General features: G+C 53.8%; 1 protein-coding gene across 6 annotated transcripts in view; it reads left to right on the forward strand.

Moving 5' to 3' along the window:
• The first annotated feature begins 1,142 nt into the window (after window positions 1-1,142).
• RAB11FIP5 (RAB11 family interacting protein 5) overlaps window positions 1,143-14,886 on the forward strand; it is a 38,999-nt gene continuing 25,255 nt past the window's right edge. For 4 of the 6 annotated variants that reach the window (XR_012422198.1, XM_045369081.3, XM_015433544.4 and 1 more), the window contains exon 1: window positions 1,292-1,903. Coding sequence is in view for 5 of the 6 variants with exons in the window: in XM_045369081.3 (XP_045225016.1) it covers window positions 1,473-1,903 (431 nt within the window). In the remaining variant the exon portion in view is untranslated. Of the gene's footprint in view, window positions 1,904-14,886 lie in introns of all 6 variants that reach the window. The other 2 variants (XM_015433543.4, XM_005575603.5) reach the window with 2 other exon arrangements.

The following is a 14,886-nucleotide window of genomic DNA, read 5'->3' on the forward strand; positions in this document are numbered from 1 at the left end:
AGGCCACAGACAGTGGCCAGTCCTGATAAATCCAGATGTAGCTATGTGAGCATCTTAATGTAATGATGTGGAGGTAACCATCAGACCTGAAAACACCAGTGGCTTTAAGTGGTATCCCTGGTTTGAAGGATGGAGAGGGAGTTCTTGCTTTTCATTGCAAGCCCTTCTGTCCTATTTGATTTTTTTAAAAAAGCTGTGTGTATTATTTTAAAATTATTATTTTAAAAATACAGGCTCTGAAAGTTAAAAACAAAACAAAACAAAACAGGCCCTGGGGGCATCTAGTGGATTCACAACCCTCCCCCATCTAAGCTGACATTTCATCTTCTGGAAAATAGGGATAAAAGCCATACTCACCCCACAGAGTTGCTCTGAGGATAAAATGAGCTAATGCATATAAAAGCACACAGACCACAGTTGGCTGAAATTCAGCATCTATAATTACTAAACATCGTTATTATCGATAATAAACTAAGTGTACGTAATACTCAGGCCCTGGCACATAGTAGGCACTTAATAATGGGTGGAAGTAGTTATTTAACCCCCCACCAGGGCCTGTAATTTCCCCCAACCCGTGACACACTAGCCCCAAGGCTCCGAGTGAACACTTAAATATTGATGTGGTTACTCATTTATTCATCACTCAGCTCTCCGCCGCAGAATCTGAGGAGGGTCAGCCCCGCTCTCGGGCCTCCCGCGCCGCGGCCTGGCCGCATCCCGGCCCCCTGTGCCGGGAAAGGTTGGAGGCGGCGGCAGCTCACTCCTTTCCAGGTCGCCGATGCGGGACCGTCACGTGGCGGGGCGGCAATCGCTCCGGTTTCTCTCTGGCATTTTCCCGGGCAGGGGCGGACTGGAGGAGGGGAGAGCGCGGCCCAGGGTCAGGGGAGCGGCGGGGGTCCCTATCACCCCAAGTCCGCGCCAAGAGGCTGGCCATCCCAGGGGCGGCGGGCCGGGACCCTTTTAGGGCGACGGCTTTCCAGAGCAGGGACTTTTAGAACGGAGACGTGGGATTGGCCTGGAGGCGCAGAGCGGGTTTTTTGTACCTGGCCGCGGGTGTTGGGCTCCCCACAGGCGAGGCCGGGTTGCTTCGGGCGCCCCCAGCCAGGGGCGGGGCCACCGCGGGAACTCCGCCCACCCTCTGCAGAGGGCGCGCGCCGCCCCTTCCCGCTCCGGGCGGGTCTGCGGCTGCCTGGGCGCGAGCGGCGTCCCCGCATCCCTGTCGCACCGCCACGCGGGTCGGGGCGGCGGGCGCGGGGCGGGGAAGGGGGCGGGGCGCTGACGTCGCGGCGCGGCCCCCGGCCCGCGGCCCGGTGGGGCGGGGAGGCGGCGGCCGGTCGGCCCGGCCCAGCCCAGCCGGCAGCTGCGGCGGCGCTCGGAGTCGGTTCCTGACCGCCTTCTGCCGCGGCCGAGTTTGTCACCAGGTCCCGGGGTCTGCACCGGCTCGGCCAGACTTCGCCCGCCGCTTCCCCGCCATGGCCCTGGTGCGGGGCGCGGAGCCGGCGGCGGGGCCTTCCCGCTGGCTGCCCACGCACGTCCAGGTGACCGTGCTGCGGGCCCGCGGGCTGCGGGGCAAGAGCTCGGGCGCGGGCAGCACCAGCGACGCGTACACCGTGATCCAGGTGGGCCGCGAGAAGTACAGTACGTCGGTGGTGGAGAAGACGCACGGCTGCCCCGAGTGGCGTGAGGAGTGCTCCTTCGAGCTGCCGCCCGGTGCCCTGGATGGCCTGCTGCGGGCGCAGGAGGCCGACGCGGGCCCGGCGCCCTGGGCCGCGAGCTCTGCCGCCGCCTGCGAGCTGGTGCTCACCACCATGCACCGCTCGCTTATCGGCGTCGACAAGTTCCTGGGCCAGGCCACGGTGGCGCTGGACGAGGTCTTCGGCGCAGGCCGCGCCCAGCACACGCAGTGAGTAGGGGGCGCGGGGGCACAGAAACGGCTAAAGGCCTAACTGGGCGGGGCTGGTGGGGGATCAGGACCCTGAACTTCCGCCGGGCGGGTGAGCCCCTTGCCTTGCGCTCAAGGTCGTAAACCGACAGACACGTTGGTTCTTCGCATTTCGGGGTCGCCTTCATGCTCCCCAAACGTGCGCTGTGTGCGGCTCCACCGCTAGTGGTCCCTGAGAGGCCTGGGGGAGGTTCAAGTGGTGGCGAACGTTGGGAGTAGATTGTCAAGTAAAGTTAGGAATGAGATTCAGAGGCTTTGGGGCTATGGAAACCTCAAGAAGGGAAATCTTGGGGCCATTCTTAGAGCCTCCGGGCCTACCTCCCTTTCCTCAAAGGGGAGGGGAACTGCGGGCGCCTGTCCGGCAAGGGAGTGGAGAGGCACAGACCTGCCCTGCGGGGGAAGGAAGGCCAGGTGTCTTTCTCCAGGGCGAGGTTGAATGTTGATTACCCCGCTAAACGTAGAAACTGGCTGCAGAGGGCATCTGCTTCTTGCCTGGCTCTCAAGATGCCCTCCACTATCTAGAGATGTCACCCCCCCCATCCTGTCTCTCTGTGTCCTGTGTCCCTGGTCTGAGGGCAGGAGGAGCTCCTAAGCAAAAAAAGGAAACATTTGAGTCAGCCTTCCAGTGGCCTGCCTGCCCTGCCCTGCCTGAGGTAGGAGGCAGCGGCATGGTTAATGCACAGCAGGAGATTATCTCCCGGTCATTTCCACCTCAATGGGCCAGGTTTTTTTAAAATCATTTATTTTGGCAGCATTTAACCTTGCCTGTGTTAAGATCAAGGCTTCAGCCTTGGAGCCCCATTTCCTGTTTTGGGCTTGGGCAGGAGCTGGAAGCCAGTCCGGGGGCTGACAGCCTGCTGTGGATCACTCAAGTGGTTAACTTGGGAGTGATCTGGGTAGGAGGGTAAGGGGATTGGGGCAGGACTGTGCCTTAGGTCAGGAGAGGTGCCGCAAACGTTTGCCCTGGTGGAATGGCATCCACTGAGTGAATAAATCCAGGAAGGCTTGCAGGAGGAAGGGGATGAGCCTGATGCAAACCCAAATGAAAGCAGGATTTAGGTAGAAAGGATCTGACCTTGAATGTTTTCCGAAACACGGGTGTGAAATGACCTTCCTGGCTGTCTCTCTGTGGCCTGGGATGAGGAGGGCATTAGTGCAGGGCAGGTTCCAGGCGTGGCTGTGACTTAACTCCATCTCCCCATCCCCTGGCCTGCTCCCCTCCTTCCTTCATGACTTGCTGTTTGGTGGCTGGGTGTGGAATCATGTGGTATAGCTTGGACCTTGTTTTGTTTTTTTCCTCCTTTCTGTCCTCTCCCTCCTTCCTGGTTCCTGGAGCCCAACAGGGTGGGTATATGGGGCGAAAAGCTCTCCCCTGGATCTCTTAGCCCATTCTTTTTCAGAGGAAGTGCCTGTCCCCCAAATCATCCCACCCCTTCCCCCAGTCCTTCACCCTCCACCAATCAGCTACTCTGACCAGACTGGTAGATGACACATCTGTTCGGGGGGTGCTGGGGGAACAAGAGGAGGCAGACCAAAAAAAGGCTCCAGGCCTGCAGGGAGCAGCTTCTTTGATTGTTTTTTCCAGTTCCTGCCCATGCTTTCCTCTTGGCCTCTGGATCTTCCTTAGCTGAGCTGGCCAAGCCTGTAGGTCCAGGTGGACCCGTTTTCAGCCAAGAACAGCCTGTCTTGGAGAATTTGACTTACCGCCCCTTGATCTGAATGGGAGCCTTAATTTACTTTATAGAAATAATCTTTTCCACCAGGATCTTTCCACACGCACCTGGCTGTTTTCTCTGATGCTATGACCTGGTTTATTTCTAGAACTGGGAGGGAACAGGAGTGGGGAGGGTCACTTAGGGTGGGCAGAGGAAAGTATGTGAAGTTGGCCTGGTGCTCTAGTTTACTGGACCTAACACAATGCCCACTGACAGAGAAGGAGGGCTGTCAACCCCGCTGTGGTCCCCACCTCTGGCTCTAGTGGTCATTCCTGGTGGTATTTCCTGGAGCACCCTGCTGTGGGCTACCGAGACTGAGTCTGAATGCTGCCTGGTAGGGAGAGGGCAAAGCAGAGAAGACCAGGGTGTACCCTCCTCAGCTTTGGATAATGGTGGAAAAGAAAAGTATCTATTCCTTAACTCCAGGAGTTGGCTGCGGTGGTGTCAGGCAGGGCAGATGGTGGCCCTTTGCCAAGAGAGGACCTGACTGGGGGAGGTACCTTCATGGTTGGGAAGGGGCTGCAGAGTGGCACTGGACAGATCCCAGTCCCAAAACTGCCACCTGTGGCAAGTCATATAAACTCTTGGTGCCTCAGTTTTCACATCTGTAAAATGGAGATAATTTATACCTTCATAGGGTTGATGTGAGGGATGAAATGAAAATGCAACTTAAGCACCTAGTACAGTCCCTGTACATGGTGAGTGGTCAGTGCAGAGCAGTGATGGTGAAGGGAGGTTTTGGTAACAATGTCTGGAAGAGCTTCTTATGGGATGGGGGAGACAGTCTAGAACTTAGAGCCTAGGAAAGCCTCAGAATCATGGGTGATGGAGTACACAGAAGAGTACGAGAGTTCCCAGCGAAATGAGCTGGCCCTTTGCAGCTCTCTGCATTCTATTTGCTGCTAGAGGCTCAAGAACTAGGGCTGGGCTTGAAAGGCCTCTGCAGTCCTGAAGCCAGGCTCAGATAAGCCCTGCAGCTCTGCAGCTCTCCTCCCTGGCAGCCCTGTCTGGAGCTGCCCCTGCCCTGTTGGGAAGGGAGGATGGCCCAGGGCTTAAAAACCTGGAGACTGGGGTTTCATTCTCAGTTCTGTGACTTACCAGCAGGCAGGTTACTTATCCCACTTCCTCACTTCTAAAAAAGTCATGATGATGATCATAGAGTTGTACAGATTAGATAAGACACCATCTGTAAAAGCCTTAATGTAGTTCTGGATACATAGAAGCTCTCACAATATTAGCGTGGTGGTGACTCTGGGGCCCTGTTTTGTGTGATGGTGGTGGCTGGGGTGGTAGGTGCTTTAGCAGCCTCCGAAGGTCTTGTGTCAGTGGGGCAGTCTTTGAAATGAGGAATTTCACCAGAGGCTTCCAAATAATTGAAGAGGATATTCTCAAAACAAAATGGAACGGTAGTACACAAGGAAACTAATGATCTCCCCTCCCTCAGTAGAACTGTCCATGGATCGTCATGTTCCTGTGAGTCTGGAAATCCTGGATGCTTCTCTGTGATTTATTTTCTGGTTTTTACCTTTTTTTTTTTTTTTTTTTAAGACAGTGTCTCACTCTGTTGCCCAAGTTGGAGTGCAGTGGCGGAATCTTGGCTCACTTGCAATCTCTGCCTCCCAGGTTCAAGTGATTCTCCTGCCTCAGTCCCCTGAGTAGCTGGGATTACAGGTGTGTGCCAGCACACCAGGCTAATTTTTATATTTTTAGTAGAGACCAGGTTTCGCCATGTTGGCCTGGCTGGTCTCAAACTCCTGACCTCAGGTGACCCACCTGCCGTGGCCTCCCAAAGTGCTGGGATTACAGGCATGAGCCACCACGCCTGGCCCAACATCCTCCTTAGCACTCCCCAGTGGGTATCCTGTGTTTGCCTCCCTGACTCCCAAGACAGGGATGGGATGTGGTAGGTAGTTAGTTCTCCTTGTTCCTTGTGGGGTCAGATGGGTCATTTGGACCCGTCTGGCCTTTATGCAATTGGTGTGGATCACACCCTCAGGGAGTGGACCTGAATATATCAGAAGAGGGAAGGAAGGAAGCAGCAGCAAAGGTTTTGGAGTAAGAAGACAGGGCATCTGCCACAGGGCTATTTTGCTTGGGGAGACCTGGTCTTTGCCCTGGAATGCTGGTCTTTGTGTGTTTTAGGAGAGGAGGAGGAGAGAGCACAACTGTGTTATATGGAGCCCCTGTCCACCTTCTCCCTCATCCTGATAAGGGTGAAATGGTCCCTGTGGTAAGGCCTGGAGTGTGACAGACAGGATCATCATCCTGTTGGATCAATGGTTAGAGGCTGGCCTCTTGGGAACTTGGGTTGGGATCAGTTTGTCTTTTTTCATCACAAAGACTAGAACTGTTGTGACCATGAATCATGGCCTGCAAGAGGCTCCATTCAGGCCCTGCTTAGACTGTGCCACTTGGCAAGGGAGCTCGGAGACCTAAGGCTGTGAAGGATGTAGGTCTGAGATGAGAGCCTTCTGCCTGGCTGGTCATGGTGTTCTGAGACCTCCTTAGGTGGGTGGGTTTGGGGGCACTGGGAGGCACCTGAGGGGACATGCATCCTGTTGGCCTAAGGCTGGGATGGTCTCTGAAGGCTTCCATCTATCCTGTAACCCACAGACAGCCTGGGCAGACAGTTGTGGGCAGATGGTGTGTGACCCCACAGCCTTCTCTCTATTGGCTTCTGGGTGTGACTCTGCTCCTCGGAAAACAGCCGTGGTCACTTGAGCCCCTGGCCTTGGCTCCTGCCCCAGCCCCAGAGCTGGCATGGGAGGCCTGTGGGGCTGCTGGGGAGGTCTGCTCTGCTGCAGGAGAAGGGTGTGGCTGCACTCAGAAGCCAGTCATTGGTATGCAGAAGCTCCACTGCCCTTAGTTATGGGGTAGTTTTTATTTGGGGTTGCTTGAGCAGCAGCGTCTGGGGGTGTGGGGCGGGGTAGGAAGTGTGACTCCTCAGTCAGGCTGGGCAGCTCTTCCTCTCTGGCCCAGCAGCTTCCCCTGCCCTCCCCATCTGCCCCTGGCCCTGAGCCCTGGCTGGGACCAGGGAGTTTCAAGGGGCCTGTGGTCAGCCCCATCTCTGCCCCGCCTGCCTGTCCTTGTAGGCAGCTGACTGCAAGGCACAGCTCAGCAGAGCCACATCCCGGTGACCTTGAGGGCTGTCCTCCTCTGCTGGGAGCTGCCCGCCCCGCTTGTCACTGCTGCCACCTCAGTGCTGTGACGCTCTTGTCTAAACCACTGGCCTGGCCTTGTCCAGATGTTCTCCTGCCCTTCCCACCCTGCGCAGGGACAGATGATGAACATAAGAACAGGAGCTGTTGTCGCTCTGCTCCAGGGGAAGCAGTCCTCTTTTTCTTCCTTTGCAAAATGGTGTAGTCATGAAGCAGTTTTGTTTTTCCCCACGGCCAGGTAATAAAAATGAGTCCACATGTGAGTCTGCTGTGCACCTGGCAGTCCCATCGGGGAAGAATCTGATCACTGTGCCCTTACTGAGCTGGCCTGAGGTTATTTCTACCTTGGGAACAATGGTGGCCAGAGAAAGGCTTGGCTGGCCACACAAGGCCTCTGTGTGGAGCTGGGCCCCGGCCTCTCAGGAGCAGTAAGTAGGGCCTCCCAAAATGGGGCTCCCAGGGGCAGCCAGCACCTCCAAGAAGCTGCAGGGCGGGGAGGGGGTATCACAGGCCACCTTGACCTTTGGTTCACCTGGTAGTGGGGAAGGGAGCACAGCCCTTACTCATGGGACTCCAGCATGGGACCTGGAAGAGAGCTCAGACAGGAAACGGAGACTCGCAGAGGGAGAGCTGCACACTCTCAACTACCCAGCACTTAGTGGAGGGTGTGCCCTGTGTGGTTTCCATTAGACCCGGGCAGCCCACAGAGCTGTAGGATTTGGGATAAAGAAGAGGTGGCATTTGGAGCCCTGTGTGTACCCCAGGGTTTCTGTGGAAGTGCCTGCCGGGTTTTAGTGAGATGGGGCATTGGGCTTCTCTGCTGACCTGGAAGGGCAGTCCAATCCAAAGGCAGTTCTGGAGGCCTGAAAGGCCAAGAGTGGGCCACTGGTACGGGAGAGATTCCAGAGAAGGGGAGGCCCGGACATCCCCCTCCATTTGGAGGAAGCCCTATAGGCAAGTGCTATGTTTTGGGGCCTAGACAGGGAGCCCTGGAGATGTTGGGAGTAGACAGAGCCACTGGTGCCGGCTGTGGTCAAGGCACACCTCTGTGAGGAGCGGACACACACCAGACCTGTCGGCCATCATGGAACCCATCTGCCTCCCCAGCCTTCTCTGAATCCCCACACCTGGAGCATGTGCACCTGTTTTGGTGCATTATTTTCATTGCCTGGTTGGTCTAGTACATCACTGATGAAGGCCTGTCTAGGTGCTGGCACTGTCTTAAGGACTGGACTTCCGTTTGTCCACGGCAAGCCCTTGAGGTGTAGGCACTGTTTAACAGCTGAGGAAACCTTGGCATGGAGAGGTAAAGTGACTTTGCTTTTTCTTTCTTTTTTGGGGGGGATCTGGCTCCATCACTCAGGCTGGAGTGCAGTGGTGCCATCATAGCTCACTGCAGCCATGAACTCTCAAGTGATCCTCTTGCCTCAGCTTCCCAAAGTGCTGAGATTATAGGCATGAGTCACTGGACTTGACCACAGCACATGGCACAAAATCAGGATGTGAACCCAGGCAGTCTGGCTTCCGAGTCTGTGCCCTTGGCCACCACACCACACTGCCCACTTCAGTCTTCCCCCATGTCTCCCATGACCCTGCTCTGCACAGGGCCAGGTGCTCAGCTGCTGCCTGCTAAGGCTTCCTCTCTCCTCCTTGACATGGATCTCGGGGGTTAATCTGGTGCTTTGTAAGCATGACCTGCTTCTCCTGGGTGAGTCCTTGGTTTATTGGGATAAGCACATTTGGTCTGTAGCTCTAGCCTTGTGTCCGTCTCAGAGGCTGGGGGGTGTTGTCTCTTACTTTGGGAGGGAGTCACTGCCACCAGATAACTCTCAGGAGTGGAGTGAGGGCTGGGTGTGGTGGCTCATGCCTGTAATCCCAGCACTTTGGGAGACCAAGTCAGGAGGATCATTGAAGGCCAAGAGTTCAAGAGCAACCTAGGCAACATAACAAGACTCCATTTGTAAAAAAAATACAAAAAATTAGCTGGGCATGGTGGTGCGCTAGTAGTCCCAGCTACTCAGGAGGCTGAGGTGGGAGGATCACTTGAGCCCGGGAGTTCAAGGCTGCAATTAGCAATGATTGCCCCACTGCACTCCAGCCTGGGTGACAGAGCAAGATCCTATCTCAAAAAAATAAAAAAAAAAAGGGAGTGGAGTGAGGCTTGAGAAGGTCAGCCTCACTTTCCACCAGGGCACTTTCCACCCCTGGGAGATTTGCTCCTTTCAAGCAGGGCTTGGGGGCATCAGCACATACCAGACTCTGTAATCCTTCCCAAGACGTCACATGCTGGTTTTACTGTGACAGAACACTCCGAGCCATCCTGTTCTTCCTCCTGCAGCAATACAGTCATTTGCTATTTTTTCCCTTCTGTTTCACAACGTCCAGGAAGCAATTACTGAACAACCATTGTAACCACTGTGCCTAGGTCAGTGCTGTGGGGGAAACCAGGGAAATAAAGTAGATAGCCCTTTCTCTAGAAGGGCTAAAATATGTTTGAGACAAGCCTAACGCAGCAAGGACAGTTCCTCTACAAAGCAGCATGTAAAAAGTGTGAGAGAATGAGGGGATCAGGAGAAGGGGGAGCTCACCAGTTGGAGTGATCAGGGTGGGCTTCTTGGGAGAGGCAAGGCCTTGAATAACAGGTGAGATCTGATTAGAGGCAGGGTGAGTTGGAGGCAGGGAAACTGTGAGTGTGGTGGGACTGGGCCAGGAGAGGGAGTGAGGGGAGCCAAGCTTAGTTTCCTGTGTGCTGCTCTCAGCAAAACAGCCTGACTTTCTTTACTTCCTATTTACTTCTTTTTTTTTTTTTTTGAGACAGAGTCTTGCTGTGTTGACCAGGCTGGAGTGCAGTGGTGTGATCTTGGCTCACTGCAGCCTCCGCCTCCCAGGTTCAAGTGACTCTCCTGCCTCAGCCTACCGAGTAGCTGGGACTACAGGTGCATGCTACCACACCTAGCTAATTTTTGTATTTTTAGTAGAGTTAGGGTTTCACCATGTTGGCCAGGCTGGTCTCGAACTCCTGACCTTAAGTGATCTGCCCACCTCAGCCTCCCAAAGTGCGGGGATTACAGGCGTGAGCCACCGCACCCGGCCCCCATTTACTTTTGAGTAGTTCACCTGGTCCAAATTCTAAAGGTACAGAAGGGCACGTAATGAAAAAAATTTCCCTTGCCCCACCTTGAGTCACCTAGCTACTCTCTTCAGAGACATCTAACATTACCAGTTCTTGTGTAACCTTCCAAAGGTATTTTCTGCATTTAGAGGCAAATGTGTTCTGTATTTTCTTCCCTCCCCCATTTTTGTTTTCCCAAATGCAACGTTCTCACCACACAGTTCTGTACTTCCCATAAGCCTGGCAGGGGAGTTATTGTTTGTCTCCCCCTGTTGTGGGGTCTGAACTGAGACCTTGGCAGAGGGGACCATCGCCACTTGGTTTTGTTTTCCTCAACCTGAGTCTCCTGCTCAGGGTGAATATGGAGTTAGGAGCACACTGGCGAAGGGGATGGGTTAAGTGGAATTTCTTCTTTATTTTTCCACCTGTCAGAGATCCCCCGACAGAGGTCATCTTGCGGGTTCTGTCCTTCCTTCTGGGCAGGGTTGTTGCTTTTTGGTCCTGGGCCACCTCAGTTATGTGGGGCCGATGATGGCCTGTAAAAGGCCTTTGATAGACAATAAACCTACATCTTTCTGTGTGGTTTGGCCTACTTTTAAGGGTGCCTTCCCAGTGTCACCTCATTTTATTCTTCCCTGAGGGCAGACAGGGAGACCACCAATTTTTTTTTTTTTTTTTGAGATGGAGTCTCGCTCTGTCGCCCAGGCCGGAGTGCAGTGGCCAGAGCTTAGCTCACTGCAAGCTCCGCCTCCCGGGTTTACGCCATTCTCCTGCCTCAGCCTCCGGAGTAGCTGGGACTACAGGCGCCCGCCACCTCGCCCGGCTAGTTTTTTGTTTTTTTTTTTTTTAGTAGAGACGGGGTTTCACCACGTTAGCCAGAATGGTCTCGATCTCCTGACCTCGTGATCTGCCCGCCTCGGCCTCCCAAAGTGCTGGGATTACAGGTTTGAGCCACCACGCCCGGCCAGGGGACCACTATTTTTGCGAATATGGAGACTGGGGTCTCAGGAGGTGGAATGACCTGTCCAAGGTCACACGACTCAGCCAGACTTCTGATGCCTAAACCTGATGCTTTTCTCCCTACACTGTGCTGTCAACCCTACATCTTTTCTGTTGCTCTCTGTGGTTTGACTTGTCTCCAGCCATTTTTGCAGCTTTTCCTTGTGCTGGGTGAGCTGACAATGACAGACCTTTGGAGCCTACAGTATTAGGATGAGGATTAGACGAAGTGCTTGTGCCCAGGAGGGAGGGAGGCTGGACCTGGCTGGGATCTGAGGAGGGCTGAGTGAGCTGTCTGTCCCCACAGAGGCAGGGGGAACTCATGAATGAGGACCTGGGCTCCCTCCAAAGGTTGCTGGTGCCAGGCATGGTGCCAGGCCAGGTGATAAGAATCATCTTCTGGCCTGATAAGAGGCTGTATCCTGTCCTGCAATTATGTCTGGCTTGCAGTTTTACTGTAGATACCAAATCAAAAGGTGGGGTAGGCGGTGGATGCGGGGAGACAGCAGGGGTTGGCTTGACGCCCACACAGCTCCTGTGTGCTGGTGTGTGAGGCAGGCTGCTGGGGGGGGGGGCACTTGGAGAGGAGAGCAGGCATCAGGGTGGAGGAGGCTCTGGGAAAAAGGGTTTTCCGACTGTCTCACCAAACTCTGAATATAATAGTTCTAGTTTCACTTTACCTTGTCTTTTAACTGCCTGATTTTATCACCCTCATTTTACAGAGGTGAAATGGCTGCTTCAAGCCACTTAGTAAGGCAGAGCCAGGACTAGAACCTAGGTCTCCCGTCTTCCAATCCGCTGGGGTTCTCACACAATGCCCTTAAAATCATTGTTTTTCCAACTTGTTTCTGAGACAAAAGCCGAGCCCTGCCAATTCCATGTCATTTACCCGTCAGGTGTTAGAAGATGTTCTGCATCTCCGGCCCCTTCTCAGGTGGTTAGGGATAAAAGGTAAATAACTGTCCCTGCTGTCAACAGTAGTGAGAGATCAAAGTGGAGTGGCTCCGCCATAGTGCTGCTGCAGGGGGCGAAAAAGGGGTGCTCCCAAGGGGCCCTCTGGCTCTCCTGCCTCCCCCATTGTTCCTGTCCCAGTTCAGGCTTAAAAAACATTTTTTTTAACCTCTGCTCTGGACTATTACCTTAGCTGCTGCTGCCTTTTTATAAACCAGAGTGCCAGTTTTTAATTAATGGTGAGAAATAACTGCTAAGGCATTAGGAGTTGCTCAGGTCAGCCTGGCCATGGGAGCTACCCTGGGCTGTGACTGTCCCTTGCTGGTCCCCTGCCTCACCTCTCTGCCGTCCCTCCCTCTTCCTGCAGCCTAGTGTCAGTCCTGTCCTTGTGTTGTACCCTGTCGTGCATTTCAAGGCCCAGAATACAATTATGGCTCCTTAGTGTGACATTAGGGGCAATCTTCTCCTGCCTGCACATCTGCAGTCTGCATGTTCTGTCCCTCGCACCTGGAATGTCTCCCTACCCCCTCCTCGCCTCTTTCCCACCCATTGTTAAGGGCCCAATATAAATGCCACGTCCTGCACCCTCCTCCCGAGGTCAAATCCCTGCCCTTGAGCCTTCCTGTGTGCTTCATTTGTGCATTTTTATGGTGTCAGTCTTTGGAAGAGGCCTGTCTTTGGAAGAGGTTGGGGCAGTGGCTGCAGCCAGAAGGAGGAAGCTACAGACTTGGTGGGTTGTAGCCATAGCAGGTGAGGCTCAGGTGGGGACCAGCCCAGGGAAATTGGGGACTGTGATGTTGGGGGCATGATCAAAACAAGCTCCAGAGTAGCCTGCTCCCAGCTAGCAGGTGCATGTGGCTGTTTTTGTTTCTCTGGAGTCACCTTCATCAGCATGCAAGGGTTTGAGGGTCAGCCTGAGCACTGTGGCGTGACGCTGGGGAATCTGAGGGCCTTCAGCCAGCTTCTTGCCCTTCACCAGGCCCCCTGTTCCCTTAGCTGGGTGGGAAATGGGAGCAGCACCCATCCTCTGCTTTGAGCTCTCAGCCTGGGTCCCATGCAGTGGGCAGGGAGGGGAGGACCTAGCCTTCTGCTGAGTTTGCTCCCTCCCCACTCTAAAGCAGGTTTTCTCAGCCCTTTTGGTGCATGGACTCCTCAGAATAAGGTCTTTAAATATACAGCATTGCAAAGTACACCAATGGTGTTGAAGTATAGTTCTCAATATAAAAGCCAGCACTGCCAGGCGCGGTGGCTCACGCCCGTAATCCCAGCATTTTGGGAGGCCAAGGCAGGTGGATCACGAGGTCGGGAGATCAAGACCGTCCTGGCTACCACAGTGAAACCCTGTCTCTACTAAAAATACAAAAAATTAGCTGGGCGTGGTGGCAGGCGCCTGTAGTCCCAGCTACTCAAGAGGCTGAGGCAGGACAATGGCGTGAACCCGGGAGGCGGAGCTTGCAGTGAGCAGAGATCGCGCCACTGCACTCCAGCCTGGGTGACAGAGCGAGACTCCATCTCAAAAAAAAAAGAAAAAAAGGCCGGGTGCGGTGGCTCAAGCCTGTAATCCCAGCACTTAGGGAGGCCGAGACGGGCGGATCACGAGGTCAGGAGATCGAGACCATCCTGGCTAACACGGTGAAACCCCGTCTCTACTAAAAAATACAAAAAAAAAAAAAACCGCCCGCGATGGCGGGCGCCTGTAGTCCCAGCTACTCGGGAGGCTGAGGCAGGAGAATGGCGTGAACCCGGGAGGCGGAGCTTGCAGTGAGCTGAGATCCGGCCATTGCACTCCAACCTGGGCGGCAGAGCGAGACTCCGTCTCAAAAAAAAAAAAAAAAAAAAGCCAACACTTTGGGAGGCTGAGGTGGGTGGCTCACCTGAGGTCAGGAGTTTGAGACCAGCCTGGCCAACATGATGAAACCACGTCTCTACTAAAAATACAAAAATTAGCTGCGTGTGGTGGTGGGTGCCGGTAAGCCCAGCTACTTGGGAGGCTGAGACAGGAGAATCGCTTGAGCACAGGAGGCGGAGGTTTCAGTGAGCCGAGGCTGTGCCATTGCATGCCAGCCTGGACAACAAGAGCAAATCTCTGTCTCAAAAGAAAAAAAAAAAAAAAAGATAAAGAAAAAGCACTTATTAAAGAAACATAAGTGCTTTATTACACAGGAGGTCTAATGACTTTACAATTCAAAGTAGTGATGAGTATAAATATTTGTGACATCTGTAACTGCAGAAATGTGATAGGAAAATAATCCGGTTTCTCTTGGTGACAAGCGTACAGGTACTGCTTCTATACTACTACTGTTGCAAAAATTCATAGTGGGAAGACATGCTAAATTTTGTTAGAGATTGGGGGAAATAAATGTGTGATTTTTCCTCCCATCTAACACATACCCCCTGCTCTAGAGAAATAGGGGGGGTAACTTTCCTTTGGATTCCTTGGTTGGGCAGAGACATAGGGATTTCTGGGCATAGGGGGTGAGTGTGTGTTGTACTTGCAGAGGGGGGCAGCATAGTATAGTGGTCAAGGTCGGGGGCTCTGGAGGCAGGGAGCCTGCGTTCCAGTTTTGGCTCTCCTGCTTACTGTGTTACTGGACCCAGTGCACGTCTCCTTACCTCAGTGCTCACACTTGCTGAATGTGAGCGCCGATGCTCATGTGCGTTTCCCGTGTGCCGGGCCCTGTTCTGAATGCTCCACGCATAGACCATTGAATCCTCATGCAAGTTGAAGATCTTTATTCCAAAAGCTTGGGACAGAAGTGTTTTGGAGTTTGGATTTTGGAATATTTGTATTATCTGGCCAGTTGAGCATCGATATAAAAATGCAAAATGCTCCAGTGACCATTTCTTTTGAGCGTCATATTGGTGCTCAGAAAGTTTTGGAGCATTTCAGATTTCAGATTTTTGGGTTGGGTTATTCAGCCTGTTGTCTTGTGAGGAGAGGGTAAGCTGCTATCACCATTTTATAGACAGCCTAGGAAATGGAGGCATAGAGATGAGGTCACACAGCCA

The sequence above is a fragment of the Macaca fascicularis genome, chromosome 13, assembly GCF_037993035.2.
Source record: "Macaca fascicularis isolate 582-1 chromosome 13, T2T-MFA8v1.1".
Lineage (NCBI taxonomy): Eukaryota > Metazoa > Chordata > Mammalia > Primates > Cercopithecidae > Macaca > Macaca fascicularis.